The sequence below is a fragment of the Chrysoperla carnea genome, chromosome 1, assembly GCF_905475395.1.
Source record: "Chrysoperla carnea chromosome 1, inChrCarn1.1, whole genome shotgun sequence".
In the NCBI taxonomy this organism is placed as follows: Eukaryota; Metazoa; Arthropoda; class Insecta; order Neuroptera; family Chrysopidae; genus Chrysoperla; species Chrysoperla carnea.
The window spans coordinates 104,611,413-104,627,961 of NC_058337.1; the positions used below are offsets into that span (position 1 = coordinate 104,611,413).

General features: G+C 29.9%; 1 protein-coding gene and 1 non-coding gene across 2 annotated transcripts in view; one reads left to right on the forward strand and one right to left on the reverse strand.

The window, feature by feature from the left end:
- LOC123305058 (LIM domain-containing protein A-like) overlaps positions 1–16,549 on the forward strand; it is an 87,623-nt gene that overhangs the window by 7,360 nt on the left and 63,714 nt on the right. Inside the window, exons 2-3 of the mRNA XM_044886663.1 lie at positions 308–773; positions 15,334–15,848. Coding sequence (XP_044742598.1) covers positions 308–773; positions 15,334–15,848 — 981 coding nt within the window. The remainder of the gene's footprint in view (positions 1–307; positions 774–15,333; positions 15,849–16,549) is intronic.
- On the reverse strand, positions 14,516–14,587 carry Trnac-gca. Its single transcript has one exon. It is a non-coding gene; the product is annotated as a tRNA-Cys (tRNA).

The window sequence follows — 16,549 nt, forward strand, 5'->3', positions numbered from 1 at the left end:
TGTATTTTTAATCTATATAGATGGTGAAGATATGCAAACACGCTCACGCAAATACTGTACATATGGTATCAACCCATTTAATTTTAATTTAAGTCTTTAAATGTAGGAGTCCATCCCAAACGTTAGTTTCTGGGCAGCACAACACCCATCATACTTAATAATTTATCCAAACAACATTTTTAAAGTTGGCGTATTTTACCAGATTTCTGAATGTATTGGTTCAATTGGTACACCTAGGATATCTTCCTCACTAAAATATAACTTAAAATTCGTAAATAACTACATAGCCTATATTTTTATTTTCTAGGACGTAGTCATCATCGCGTTTCAAGTAAATCACCAGACTTAGATAGACGACATCATAGTAACGGTAGTCATTCATCACCTAGTGCTGAACGGCGACGACATCATCATGATGGTCTCACTGCACAAGCGAGTCCACATCATCGACAACATCATCATCAACATTACCATGAGCATTGGGATCATCATCATTTACATAGTCATTGGAATGATCATCATATCGCTACAGGAACACCAGGTGCAACAGCAACGGCAACAGCTGCAAATTTCCATCCTCCAATTATAATGGATGGCATTCATCATTATATGGATGACGATGATAATACATCATTGGTTATTGATAATATCAATCATTTGATGTTACCTGGTGGTGTAGGAGGAGAACAATCGAATGATATGAATGATGAAGACCAGGATATGATGTGTGATTGTTGTAATACATTACATGAGGATCATCGAACAGGACAATTGTACGTATTTATTTATATTTTTTTTTTTTATACATTTGTTATTTCGAATTGTTTTTAAGTACTAGAACAGAAGCACATACAGGCTGAATCAGAACAAATAATCTATTATCTCGGATGGTAGAGTTAACTTAAATAAGCATTTCATTATGTGTTATGAAAAACTCCTAGGTATACTTGAAACTTCGTGAGTGGCTTCCTTTTGACGAGCCTACCAAACTCTACGATTATTTTTCGAAATCTCTGCGTTTTTAAATAAGCATGATAACGTCATATTTGAGTTATCGTTCTCAAAGAACGCATCAGGCAATTTGTCAGGCACTATGATCAATTGAAATGAGAGTGAGACTGTACACTCCAATTAGAAAACGCGCATTACGTATTTTCAGTATTGCACAAAAAAAAAAAAAAAGAAACTAAAAAAATTACTCAGAAGTGAAAACTTGAACCAGGTTCTCCTTGATATCCTGTTCTATGTGAGTGACTTAAGTCATATGTTACCTCTTCCTCTCTTTATTCTATTTGCATGTTCGTGTATACAGAACACACAAACATTTGACACCGCTATATAAGTGTTGCAAATTACTACATATACTTATTATGAAACTAAATTTTTACATTTACATCAAATTTTCGCGTACTTTCTTTCTATTTGTTCAAATGAAAAAATGTAATGTGCGTTTTCCATTGAAGTTTGCAACCTCAGTGTTATATATTAAGTGGTATGATGTGTTGAGATAGAAAAAGCTATTAAAAGTATTTATGAGAGACTCTGACTTATATCAATTACGTAAAATTTTTATTAAATGAAAAAATTTAGTTTATAATTAATATATATAATTTGTATCACTTATTCAGTGTGAAACGTTTGTGTGTTCTGTATACACAAACATACAAATAGATGGAAGTCACGAAGAGGTTACATATACTTTTAGTCACTCCTATAGAAGTAGGTGACGTCCTAGATCGAATATCTAAAGGGCCGGGCTCGTGTCTCTGCTTCTTTCTAATTATTAAAAAATATATTAATATGTCAAAAGATATTAATTTTTTGTCTACCGAAAAAAGTAAGAACTTCTTTGAAATAACGAATCGAAAATATAATTTATGGTGGAGGCTGGTCTCGAGAAAATTTATTATATTTCCAAACATTCTGTACATCTGTGTACTATTATAAAGTTAGTTTGCCAGTTGGTTGGGTATGTAGTTAGTTGGCACAGGATCAATGTTATGTGGTAGTGTTTTTCCAGTATCCAGTGTACTATTAGCCACTTGTTGAACGAGGTGTATATGGTAAGTAACATACACATAAAATACTAGCCAACCAACTACATAGCAATGCTGACGATAACAGTAGTAGTGGTAGTTGTTACGATAACAGTTTCCATGTTAGGATGAATATTATTTTAAAAAGAAAACATTGTAATGTCTATCATTATTATTTATGCACCGAAGGTTTTAGTTTAGATAAATGCTTAAATCCATGGTAATTGTTTTTTGGGAGTATTGTGAAATCGAGATTTAGAATTATTATTTTGTTGATTGTTATTCGTTGTGTGCAAAGTAGATGAATCGATCGCAGCGCTACTTTCTTATGAAATTTGCAATAAATTATAAGTTTTATACAAAATTTTGCTATTTTTCAAATGCTTACTGCAATTGGTATAGTTATTGTGAAATAAAAATTATTGATTTAAAAAAATTATTTGTTACCTTAGAAATTAAATAAAACGTAGTAAAGTAAAAATATAAACCATATACAGCGTGCTTTTTTAAGATAACATATGATTAAGACTCGAGAAATATTATTGAATAATATGGAACTAAGGAAAATGTTAGTTTCAAAGGCACACATATTATAGAACCGGCATCGAATTCGATTAAAATTTTCAGGTTCAATTAAAACCACACTCTGATTCATAACTGACACACATTAAATGAAAACTTTAAATTAGAAAGTTGTTCTTTATAAATTTTTTTGTTAGGAACAATTTTTTGTAAACCGAATAGTTTAGACAGTAATTGATAGCAAAAATCAACTTTTTTCTGCGTTTATTCATTCAATTTGAACAAAAAAGATCTTTATAGAAAAACAAACCACTTTTATTGGATTTATGTGAAATTTTTTTTTCGAAGAGCCAAGTTGTTGCAGAAATAATTAAACAAAGTAACAATTTTGGTAAGAAATTTTGGGTAAAACTTTTCAGTCCGTTTTTACCTAAATTGTACGGTATGCGGGAAAATGTTTTGCCAACAACTTTCTAATTTCAAATGTTCATCTATCAATTACCAGTTATGGAGTAGAGTGAGCTTTTCATTGAGCTTGGAAAAATCAACATCAAGTTTAATTATTAGCTTGAAGCATTTTTATCGATAAAAGTTATATTTTGAAGCTCAACTTAAACTTAAACTGTCAACTTAAAAAGCCACCCTGTATACAAACTATAGACAACCATAATACTCTAATGATAAATTAGTGTTATATGGTTTATAGTATGTCGCAATTAAATTAAGGTGTCGTACACAGGCAAAAACAGAAACTATACAATCTTAAAGTAAAAAATTCTCTGGCAATTATAATACCTACAAATTTGTCTTACGGAAGATCGCGTATATTCTCAGTAATATTACTTTTTTTAATTTTTCGCCTTACTTTTTCGAATATGGCATTGTCCATTACTATTTCAACATTGAAGCCAGTTTGTTTATTTTCGTAGGATTACATTTTTTAGTGACTTTTTACCTGCAGGAGTTAATTAGTGACTTTTTTTACTACTTTTACTTGAGAAGGATGGTGGGTTTAATTCAACATTGCCAGTTGAAATACTATCTCCACATTCGGATCCAAGTATCTTGCTAAATGTTTTAAAAAACTTTGTGTGTTCTACGTTGCCAGTGGTCTTGAATCTTGAAACGTCATAATAATAGTTGTCAGAAATCAGAAAGGAAATACCTAGGTGACATTTAAGGATTTAAAAATGGCACTTGCAACTATCAGGAAGAAAGGTACTCGAGATGCATAAGCTAGCAATCTAGCTGTGGCAATCCTCTTATTATTTAGTGACTTGCTGACTGCCCTATAAATGAATCTAGATTAGTTCAAAACAAACATATATCACATTATAATGAACTAAAAACGAATAATGGAAACTGAGGTGGGTTGGTAATGTTTATATTATATAGCTGCCAAATCACATATAAATGTGATATGATATCGGATGAAAATAGAAAACAAACAAATATAATAATATTTTATTCAATTCGTTTAAGGAAAAGGTTGAGATAGGGAGAGGATGTTTTCGTTACGAACACACACACACACACACACACACACACACACACATACGTAATAATATAATATAAAGGAATAAATGATTCGGGGAGTAGTAAAAAGTAGATTATTTGTGAAAAGTATTTTATATTTTTACAGAAAAAACAAGGCGTGGTAGATATCACCTTCTAAAGCGATACTGATAATTAGCTTTCGGCTAACTAAATGTGCAGTAGTACCTCGGATACAAAGTGTCTTGAATCACATAGTTTGTCGGTAGAAATGGCTTATGTGATGTAGCGACTTTATGAAAACAAAGTCTGTTTTGTAGAAGGCAGACAATCAAGACAATTATTATCTACATGCATTTGTTTTCAAGTAAAATAGAAATAGGATTTTTTAAATTTTGCTTTTGAATTAATAAGTTAACTACTGAGGTTTGTGTTTTAAGTTTGTGTTTTTGATGCCATTCTTGTTTTGAATATGACGTGAAATGTTCAAGAGGTAAAGTTTGAAAAGCTAATCACCATGTACCAACATCTGATGATAATAGGCACAAAAAGAATCAATAAAAATGCAAGTTTACTGGAAGCTAAGCAAAGATGATGTCTCTAAGAGAAAACTTGTAGAATTTAAAATATTTCAGTCGCATACATCATGTATACTGCTTTCTAACTGAACTGTAAGCATTTCATAATGAAGAGAGCGCCTTTAGGTACAATCGGTTGGGGTAACTCAAGGTGCATTAGATTGTGATCCATAATACATTATGATCTTATGCTATGAATCAAAAGTATTTATTGGTTTTGACAAATCCTCCCTTTTATATAAGATTTAAAAAGCAAAGTGTGATTTAACTTTGCTTGTGGTAACTTAAAATCTACTGATATAAATTCGTAGCTCATCTCTCTGTTAATGCCATATTTCATGTCTCTTTATCAGTCGAATTTCATGTGTCAAGTCGTATTCAGTAGAATGCTTGTATTGTTTAAAGAGAATGGATACAATTGAATTGAATTGAATTGAATCATGAAGGCAAAGAAAATTTTGGCTATAAAATTTCAGAATAAGAACTCAATACTTTCTACCAAAAAGAGAAATTTTTTTAAATGCAATTTTCGTCATATTTACTTTTCAATATAATCTGATATCACTTTCATATTAATAAAATATTGAGAAAGACTTTTATCTTAAAGATTATAGAAACACATTTGGGTCTGTAAAGTTTTGAAAATGAAAAAGACAGAAAAAAATTAAACCAAGATTGAAATGACAAGTGATACCCACGTATATACTACAAAGCTATATTACACAATTAAACGTCAAAAACGGCCGCATACGGCTAGACTGTTATTCAATTCTGATTGTTAAAAGTTGGAAAACAAACTAGTTTGTATATTTTTTACATTAAAACCGAAGACATCAAAGAATATTTTACAAAAAATTATTCAAGTTTTAATGGTTCTTAGAAGCGCTTATTGTTGAAATGGTTTTTAGTTACAATTGAGATAAGGATGGTATAAAAACAAGTTGAGATAAGGATTTGATCCAATTATGTTTTCTTGTCAATTAGAGGCTTTTGCTATAATAAATTCCACAAAAATATAAATTGTTTTAAATATACTTTTATTTATGTAGCTTTTGCTTAACATATTCAGTTTGTCCTCTTTTATTTACTGCAACCGTTAGTGAATTTCCATTACTAGAGTGGTAGTGTCCTAAAAAATAGAATCTCAGTGTTTTCTTCGGTGCATATATTATCATTCCTGCGTTAAAACTGTTGTTTTTTTTGAGCTAGTGTCACACTTATTCTATCGTACTAGCGATCTAAACCACCGATCAATAGGACTGGCTTTATTTAGAGGTGGAAATAGTCGAATATATTACAATCTCATCAGCTAGTGTTACCTGTTCCACTTCTGAATTATAAGATGCCGAAACTGTCTGTACTTGTTGAGATTCATGACAGCGCTTTCCTGCGACACTTATTAATACCTTTGATCATGTCTAAATTATGGGTAACTAGCGATAACTAATCAAGATACAAATTGCCCTATAATACTAACTGTTTACGGAAAATTTGAAAGAAAAGAGGTCTTTATTCGAATTATTCCTGGCGGAAAATGATGGTCACTGACCATTACAAGATGTTTCAGAATATTCAATTTTATCTATTTTTAGTAGGTATTTTATTTCAAAGATGACAATAAATTGTCAATTAAATCTTAGTAAGAAAAACATTTTCAAGTGGGCTGAAGGACATTATCTGCCTCAAAATAGTAGTAAACCACCTCGGTCGAATGTTCGTTCGAAACAAACAAGCCATTAAATTTAATTATGCTTTAAAACCATAAAATTTTATCAAATACACTAAAATAAGGAACAAAGTTTACATGAAAGTGATTGGAGCAATTTCGTATAAAAAAACTTTTCACAATAAATTAATATTTAATCAAGAAAATATTAAACTTTTTTTTTATAGCTCCTATGTAAATTGGTTTTTCTGAGAAAAATAGTCATTTTTTATTGAAATTTTCATTTTAGGTTACGATTAATATTTAAAATTTTTATCTGCTACTTTTATATTATGCCAACATATCTTAATAGGTAACCTTTCGATATTGTTATTTTATTTAAACATCTTTATAGCCGTTTCATGACTATTGTAGAATAACATGGATAAAAATAATGCTTGCCGTCTGGGGGTTACCCTTCGATATTTTTCTTTAATTTAAACATGTACATGGTCATTTCATGTGATGTTATAGACATATAACAAGAATAAAATCTGCATATAACGAAAAAAATTTAAATTTTTTAACGATTTTTCTTTTTGCAGCGATGTAATTGACCATTTAGAAATAGAATAAAAAGAAATAGTTTTAGGAATTCTTATAGGAATCTTTTCTTACCATTCGTATACAATAAAATTTGGTGCCATTCTGATTTTTAGAAGTTTAAAAAATAAAACGGTTGGATAGAAATGATGATTTTAAGTTTATGGTTTGTGTATTTGTTTTCCAACTTGCTTGTAATATTTGGAAAGCTGTTTAGCCTCACCCTGAACAAAATTGCCATAAATTTTAAAAGTTTTATTCATGTTATATGTCTATACTGGGTGATTTTTTATAAAAGTTTCCACTATTATATTTCAAAAACATAATGAAAAGTAAAAAGCTAAATGACACGTATCGGCTCATTTTTATGAGGAATGTTTTAGTTTTTTTATTCTAGGATATCTTCATGACAGAACAGGCGTTAACTTTCTTTTTTTCAAAAGAACTACATATTTTTTTACCAAATTCATGTTTTTTGCCGTAAAATAGAAATTTCATTTGAATTCAAATATTTTAAGGCTAAAAAGTTTCCATCAAGAAAACTTTTAACCAGCAAATTATGAAAATAATAATTTTTTTCAACGAATTCTTTCCTCTAAACTCTTTTAAAATACTGTAAAATGAGGTATCGAACCTTGAGGTTAAGGAAAAAAAAATCAAACAAAAATTATTTATGGGCTAATTTTTCAAATCAAAGTTGAACAATGTTTGATCATGAATCCGAATAAAGAAACTAATAAAATTTCATTCTTCCCTAAAAATGAACCGATACCTGTATTTTTGCGTTTTATGGTTTTCTATTGTGGTTTCGTAATATAAAAGTGGATACTTTTTAATAAATCATCCAGCATATTATTTTAACAGACAAACTATTTCTAGTAATCGAAATATAATATACGTTTTCTTCGTTTACAGTAAAATATCAAATAAAATTTTATTTTTTGAAATGTTGCTTGTTCGCAAAAAAACTAAATTGTGTTAGACACACGTGACTTTGCATAATATCACGTCACATATGTAATATATTCGTGTATTCGGAGTCTCGATAACATATCTATCTCCCTCAATGTCTAACGTCAGTGATTTGAATGACTTTATAAAGATGAAATCATTTTACTGTTTAACTTTTACGACTTTTGAATTTTTAATATACCTTGTAAGAAAATTATTACTATTTTTAGCATAAAAGAAAAAAAAAAGATATGGCTATCTGACATGAATACACTTTAAACTCGAATAAGAATTTGTGTACAAGATAGCGATAATAACGATAATAAATTGAAATTTTATGGTTCGACAGGTGGGAAGCTATTGAGTTTCAAAGGCATTAAGTTTTTCTCCTTTCGCGTCTAAATTTGTTTTTAACCGACTTCAAACAAAAAACGAGGAGGTTATCAATTCGACTGTTTTTTTTTTTGTTTTTGTTTTTTTTAATGTATGTTACCTCAGAACTTTCGACTGGGTGAACCGATTTTGATTATTCTTTATCTATTTGAAAGATAGTACTTTCCATGTGGTCCCATTTCATTTTGATCCAGTTCTGACAACGGCATCCATGAGAAAACCATAAAAGTCTTAAATTTGCATTATGTATGCACGACAAGAGAACGAATAACTCAATATCACGCCAACTGATTTCCATGATTCTTTTTTTAGTGACAAATTAGTTAGTGTACTTCAGATTCACAAAAAATCACAAAATAAAAAAAAACTTTTAACAAAAAAAAAAACCGACTTCAAAAGAAAAACTTTTCCAAAACAAATTAATATGCACTAAAAATTAAAAAAAATAACGATAATATTATGTTAAAATTATTGTTATTTTTGGAGTTGGTGTCAGGCAAGCTAATGTAGCAAACTGTTCTGTCTGAGTTGTTTCCTTGGTAGACACCGACTCCAAAAAAAACAATAATTTTAACTACATTATATTATCGTTATATTTTTTTAATTTTTAGTGATTCTTTTTGTTAAAATTTTTTTTATAAGAATTATAACCACTGATAATGAATTAGAATTACTTTTATTTTCGGATATACTGAATATAATTTTATTACCTCAAAATGCTTTTAGAAGTTTACGCGAGTACCCAAACGTTGAATGGTTTCATCTATTTTAAACGCCTATAAGGTTTTCATGTAATATATACAGGCTGATTTTTTAACCATATTTTTCGAAAACGAAATGGAGAATAGAAAAACGTGAAAACTGTGTACCTTTTTTTTTTATTTGGACGCTTTCTTGATCAAATAAGGGTCTACTTCGTTTTTTTAATGAGAATTTCATAATTTTGGATCAGATTTGTGGCTAAAAAAATTGTACCTTAAAAATTAGTTTTCGTGATTTCAGGTATTTTGAGGTTTCCACTAAGAAAATTGTTAACCAGGAAATTCTCAAAATAATAGTTGTTTTTACATTTTTATGTAAACATTCCTACATTTTTATCCTTGAAAAGTCCCCTGAAAATCATGTACTGAAAATTGGATGTGTTTCGGATGGAAAACTTTTCGAACAAAAGCTACTTTGATTGTAGAGGAAAACAAAAATGTAGCGTAAATAATATTTTTGTACCATTTTTAAAACCAGAACTTCTTTTAAATTTAGTCCGATGTGGGATAAATATGTTTGATGACGTTAGCATCACTGACAACCAAAATTTTGTAGTATTTGCAGTTTGCTTTCTTCTCAACAACCTTAATGATCACATTGTATTTTAAATAACCTCAACTAACAAAACATTAAACAAACGAACAACGAACCTCACTCATATCTTTCTGTATATAACGCGCAACCTACACATATAAGTATAAACAGAGATAGTAGGTAATGGAAATGATTTTCTTAATCTAGCATGTATCAGCACACGAGTTCGCGAAACTATAACAAAATTGGTTTCTTAAGGTTTTCTGATAAGACCATAAGAAAATAGTCATTTGGAAATGAAGAGGAACAACATAAACTTATGTTTTTCAAAACTCAATGTCATCTCAATATATACCTAATATCTAAAACAAGGCGGCATCAAACCTGGATTTGAGTGAAGTTATAGACGCAAAATTTAAGCTGTGCTTATTTGCAAAATTTAAGCTGTGTGGGGCCCACTTTTTTTTCTATGCACCGGAGACCTTGCCCAGCTAGCTACGCCACTGAAGGTGTAATCACTAACGTAATGTTTGTGGCATAAATTAGGGAATAGTAGATTTATTTCCCCAGCTATACTTTAAAGAATCAATCTGATTTTTTTTATTTTAGTTTCTTGATATCGAATGACAAAGTATTGAATTGTTTATAAGCTCCCAAGCAAATGGTTTATTTATAATAATTATATTTTGGTTGTTTACTAAAATGCATAAATAAAACTACTTTGGTGACCGGTTTCACAAATCGTACATTTTACATTTATAATCCTCATTAATCCTTAAAATCAAGCTTTTTCTTTTCAAACAGAGTTATTTTCGCTTTTATAATATTAATAAGAATTTTGTCTTATACATAATAAATTGCTTAATGTATAGGCAATTACATTATTTATTAAAAACTCCAAACTTAACATTACTTACATTATTATTAATAGATGTCCATAAATTGTATCTCCTTCACCTTATTTAATGATTTTTCAGGCAAGACCTAGTCATCCATCCACTTTAATTTTTACTTCTCAAGGTGTCGCAAATTAGGTGTCACAAATTCTATTGGAAAAAGGGCGGGCATAGAACATATCACGAGCAGGTTTTCACTTTCACCCTCGCATCCTCCACCCCCGCATCAGGTATTTTATCCGCCATTACCGAAAAATGTTCCGCATACAGACCCTTTACATAATGACAACAACATTGCAAGGCTACAGATCACGAGCAGAACATGTCTCTATCCCTTAGTTCATCATTGTATCCTATCATTTCATGCCAGTATGTCCTAGATTATCTCGTCTCTCTGTACACTATAAAATGTTATGTACAAATATAACATATAATATTAATGAATGAGCAGGAAGTAAGATAGGAAACAGCTGAGCTTTGCATTTATTCTCCTTGTTTTATGTCGGCCCCGCTCTATTGATTTTTCTCTCATTTTGTAATGTTTTTTCATGTTTCAACCACCAGCAAGCAAGCACCAAGCTGTATGTTTGTATGTATGTATGTATCTGTTTGTTAATATTATAATATTATGCTGGTGGTGTATTTTATTTTTTCACTCTGTTCACTTGAATTTAGATAAATATTAAATTTTAAAATGTTATATATAATATAGACAGTGAGTATATAACGTTTATATGCTGACATCACTTGATAGGATGTATCAAAGTCAGGCATTTAGTATTAAAACTGGTTTAATTTTATTCTGTTGGGACTCGAATTGCATATAAACTTGGGCATATTTGATGAAAATCTGACATCGTGTGATAGATAGATCATTTCAAATAGCGATGACCTGAATGAGAAGAGGTGAGAAAACATAAATATTCAAGACATAGTCGATTTTTTTATCATCCTCAATAGATTTTATAAAAGTATTAACCACAAAACGGCAAAGTTTGGAAGCGTCTTAATTTCATAATACAAGATTCATTTAAAACAAATTATTCCACCAAACTCTCACTTTTTCAAGCATTCATTTAAGTTCCCGTGGTAAATTCATCATGAAAACAAAGGTCCGAGAATCTTTGTTTTCATTATAACTACGTCAATTTTCATGCAAATGACTTGAAACTTTTCCATTTTCATAGTTTTTTTATAGTATTTTAAAAAGTGTACGATATACTTTCTTCAAAAAACATCAAATAAATCAATTATTTGACGTTAAATACTCCGAACTTGGAAAGTATTGACTTTTCGAAATATGTTTCAATGTCACCTTTTCTTAGATTTCATTCTAATAGCGATTCCCATTGTCATCTTTAGTATAAATTTTTCCAACCACGGGAAGGGGTGGGTGGCTCCAAGCCCGTGAGCAATATCACACGAATTTTTGTTTTTAAATTTTTTAAGTAAGCTAAAAACAATGTAGTCACGTTTTTTATAAAGGTTCATTGACTGGCCCTGGATTCCGAAATATAAATCTTACGCCTCTCTACTAGACGATAATATATCTCCGAACTTTTCGCACAAATTACAATTAAATATATTTAACAGACGAAAATCCTTTTTTTTACTATCCTTTTTCAAATTTAATTATCATGCATGAAAGATACTATATATTTATAATATTTATAATATTTATAATATTTATAATATTTATAATATTTATAATATTTATAATATTTATAATATTTATAATATTTATAATATTTATAATATTTATAATATTTATAATATTTATAATATTTATAATATTTATAATATTTATAATATTTATAATATTTATAATATTTATAATAATTATAATATTTATAATATTTATAACATTTATAATATTTATAATATTTATTATATTTCTACCGAATGACATTCAATTAAATTTGGCTCAGCATTCAACGGTTAAGAGTGAGATTAAAACTCTAGGTCTAGAACTATAATAAGTTTTTTTTAGGCACTTGTTAAATAGATATAATCTTCATTTGTAATATATCAACACTTTTCATGGCGCTTTTCCCATAATTCTGTTAAGAAGACTGGAATTTCACTATGGCGTTGATAAAACCGATGTCATAATTGGGTGTTAGTTTAAATTGGTTCTTCAAAGTCACTTTTTAATGATATTTCCAGCAAAAATGAATAAAGAACGTATTAATTTTTTACGATAATAAAATAGCTTTCTTAATAACTCTTTACTAACATGTAAATACGAGTTTTATAAAGCTTCAACGACATTCAATGTAAAATAAATTAAAAAAATTATAATTCCTTTCTTTTAACTTTTCTTTTTGTGTGAAGTCAAAAATTCATTAAAAAATGTGTAAATTATAATCACACAAACTCATCTACAGAATTTTCTTTCAAGGAGTAAAAATAAAAATATTATTTTCTTTTTTTGTTGAAAGTTTTTGTAAGCAATTTGTGAGTGGTTGATTCTATAATTTATTTCTTTTGCGTCGATTAACAAACAGTAAATTGAATACAAAGAACACATTTACGCTAAATACTCTAGCTAAGAATTTACACTTCAATGTGAAATAATTGACCCACCATCCATAGAAAAACATTCCAACTTGAAAGCATTCCTAAGCGAAATTTATAGAATTCAAAAACCTTCGACGTAAAATTTCCAATCTAAAACGTATGAGAACTATTATGTTGACATAATGTGCTCTTCTTACTCCACCATTATCAAATCCGTATGCAAGTGGAAAAATAAGGAACGACCTTTGTTATTTTTGCTTTTCTTACGCGTCTCTTACATATTCTCTGTGACTGTTTTGATAATTTATGGGTATGGAACTTACTATTAGCATTGAAAATTCTGGCACCTTAAGTTTTCACTTCAGTCGACAGTCCCCATGACTGACTATCTTTTTTGAACACGCTTTTATTAGCTTCAATCGTATGTCAGTATGTTGGTATGTTAGTAGTTAACGGAATATTTGCACATCATTTTGACCCCCTTCAAAACGTCCGATTAACTCGAAATATGGCAAACTTATCAAGGGCCAATGACAATTCCATAATTTAATAAGTTTATTTGATTATCCCGGATTTTCCGGATTAACGATTTCCTTATCTGAAAATATATATTTGATAAATAAATAATAGTCTAAAAAATTAAAAAGCACAAAATAAAGAATGGTTTAAAAAAACTAAAAAACACGCTTTTTGTATAAGCTGAACTAAAAGGTAGAAAATAATTTATTTAAGTTCAAAAAAATCATTTGATTGTAAAAAAGCGAAGGGTACTTTTTAAGGTATTTTATAATGACTTTACTTTTACCAATATCTGTCTTTAAAATAGTTATATCAATTGAAATTTAGCACCCCACGCTTTTTCACGATAAAATGATTTTTTGAACTTAAAGAAATTATTTTCTACTTTTTACTATTATTCATTACGTTTATTTATTAATATCCAAGATTGGTTGTTTTTCTAGTATACCTTGCTTTGACACTTTCTTTTACGTCTATCGAACTCAATTTTTCCAACAATAGTGTACACATGTACAACTAAATGGTAAAATTTATAACGACATTCTCTTGTGGTTGTTTGTAAATGTTGTAAAATTTAATGTTTGGAACAGTTCTCTCTTCTACGTTTTCTTTTTTTGTTGATAATTTATTATATCATATCCAGTAAAATACTCTTTTGTCACCCATTTATAAAGTGTGTTTCTTAACGATCCCTACACTGTCTTCTAATGATGTTTTACTTTTGCCATTGTCTATTTGTTGTTTGTTCTTATATATTAATGTTCGACAACAAAAAGTTAGTATTTTAATTGATTTTTTGATTTATTTTATTACTTTTATGCATATATAGATATACTAGCTGATTCCCGCTTGCTTCGCTGGGCACACTAGCAATTTGGATTATATCTACACTTCTTTTATTAACGTTTAATTTCGATTTGATGATATTTATTGTAAATTTTTCAAATTTTAAATAGGAAAAAATAGTGCCAGTCAGTGAATACACAGATTTCCACATCACCCATGAAGTACTGTATACTGGAAACTGGTTTTCTTAATTGATAAAATAGTAAATAAAAATATAGGGGACACCCGGGTTTGAACCGGGGATCTCTCCATCTGCAGTCGAATGCTCTACCACTGAGCTATATCCCCTGATGTTAAGATATAACAAATTTTACAAGATTTTTCATTTTTAGTTATAAGAAAAATTGTGTTATTTTAAATTGTAAGTGCTCACGTTAATACGCCAAGGAAAAAAACCCCACACTTTCTGTTTCGCTAAAAGTACTCAATTATTGCAGACATGTAACTTTGTTATATCTAGGTATTTTAGGCTTTACCAGTGCTCATTTTATGTGACTTTGAAGTCCTATTACTCTCATAAAATCTTAAATTTGAAGTATTGTCATGGCAAATGGAAAATCGAGACAATTTTCAAAAGGCAAAAAAAAAACAATTTAACGAGTACAAGTTTTCATTGTCATGATGAGCGATTTTATAACGAACCTTGAAAAAACGTATGGTTTCGAAATCTGAATAAACTCCATAGTAATTCCATGCTTTTTCAATCGATTTCTGTAAAATCTAGATAGATCTAGTAAAATCTAGATCTATCGATAAAACTTATTTTAAAACCCCGAACCAAAAAAAAAAATGTTATAAAAAATTGGAGATAATCCTCAAAATGGATTCAGTTTTTGAGAAAGCTTTAAGGAAATAGCTAACTTGATGGAGAGTGTTTTAGGATATATTTCAAACGCGAGTTTAGGGTTCCGTACACGAAAAACTTGCTGGAAACTTTTAAATTTTGTAAATTTCACTTGTTCGAGTTTTAAGCATAATGTTTTTTTTTTCTTAAAGAAAACCCGTTATATGTATATGTTTTCTACTTGTTTCAGAAAAATTCATTACGACGAAGATTACATCTCTGTCAATATGGACGATATGGGCTACAACAATGATGATGATCCAGTGATTGGCGGGGGCGCAATTGTTCCACAAGAGACATTCGATGACGATGATGATTGTGATGATATGATTGTAGATCATTTAGATCATCATCATCATCGACATCATCATTCAGCTGGTGAAATGGACATGCATGCTATTAGTGGTAAACATCGTTCACGTAGAAAAAAACGTAGAAGAAAACATCATCATCATCGGCACCATCATCACCATCATCATCATCATCATCATCATCATCGACATCATCATCGGTATAATCGTCGTCGTATGTTAGGTGATCAATCGTTAATTGGTGACGATGAAGAGAATGTAAAATCAATTGATCCAGATGATTTGCCACAACGTGCACGATGGACTATTGTTGCAACCGCATGTTTATTGTTAATGATGTGTTTATTATTAGTGGGTGTTACATTACGTATGGCTCCAATTATTGATGAAATGGGTGAGTACATAAACAAATTCTTTAAATTACACTTATCTTCTCTACTATGTATATAAAAATAAGTCGGGTTTTCCTTCCTGACGCTATAACTCCAGAACGCACGAACCGATTTCCACGGTTTTGCATTCGTTGGAAAGGTCTCGGGCTCCGTGAGGTTTATAGCAAAGAAAATTCAGGAAAAATTTCAACAGAAAAGCGGGAAAAATCTTTGTTCACATACAGCGCCATCTCTGATACATAGCATGTACTACAAACCAATATTTTAAGTAGATGGCGCCGGTGCGTGATACATTGTTTGACAGCTACTCATTGTTCTCTGCTCAGTTAATTTCATGTGACAAACCGGTATTGTGTTCACTGTGAAATTGTTAAAAAAAAAGTAAAAGAAATAAGTTATTCGTTTCCTAACATTTCAATTGGAAACCATCAAATCAATCACGTGTATTGTGCAAATTTTTATTCAATTTCAACAGCAGGCATTTGTCTTTAAGGTGGTAAGTTGAACTGTGTAAATTATGTGGATCGTGCATTTGAGGTTAAAATCACCACTATGTCCATAGTCCAAAATGGCTAGAGGACGACGTGCGAACATCGGCCGCCGCACAAGACATGCAAGCCAGCAACAAGTCTATTCACAGAACTTAAGCGAAGAAAGACAAAATATAATAAGAGAAAATGCCCGATTGAGACAACGCGTGAGC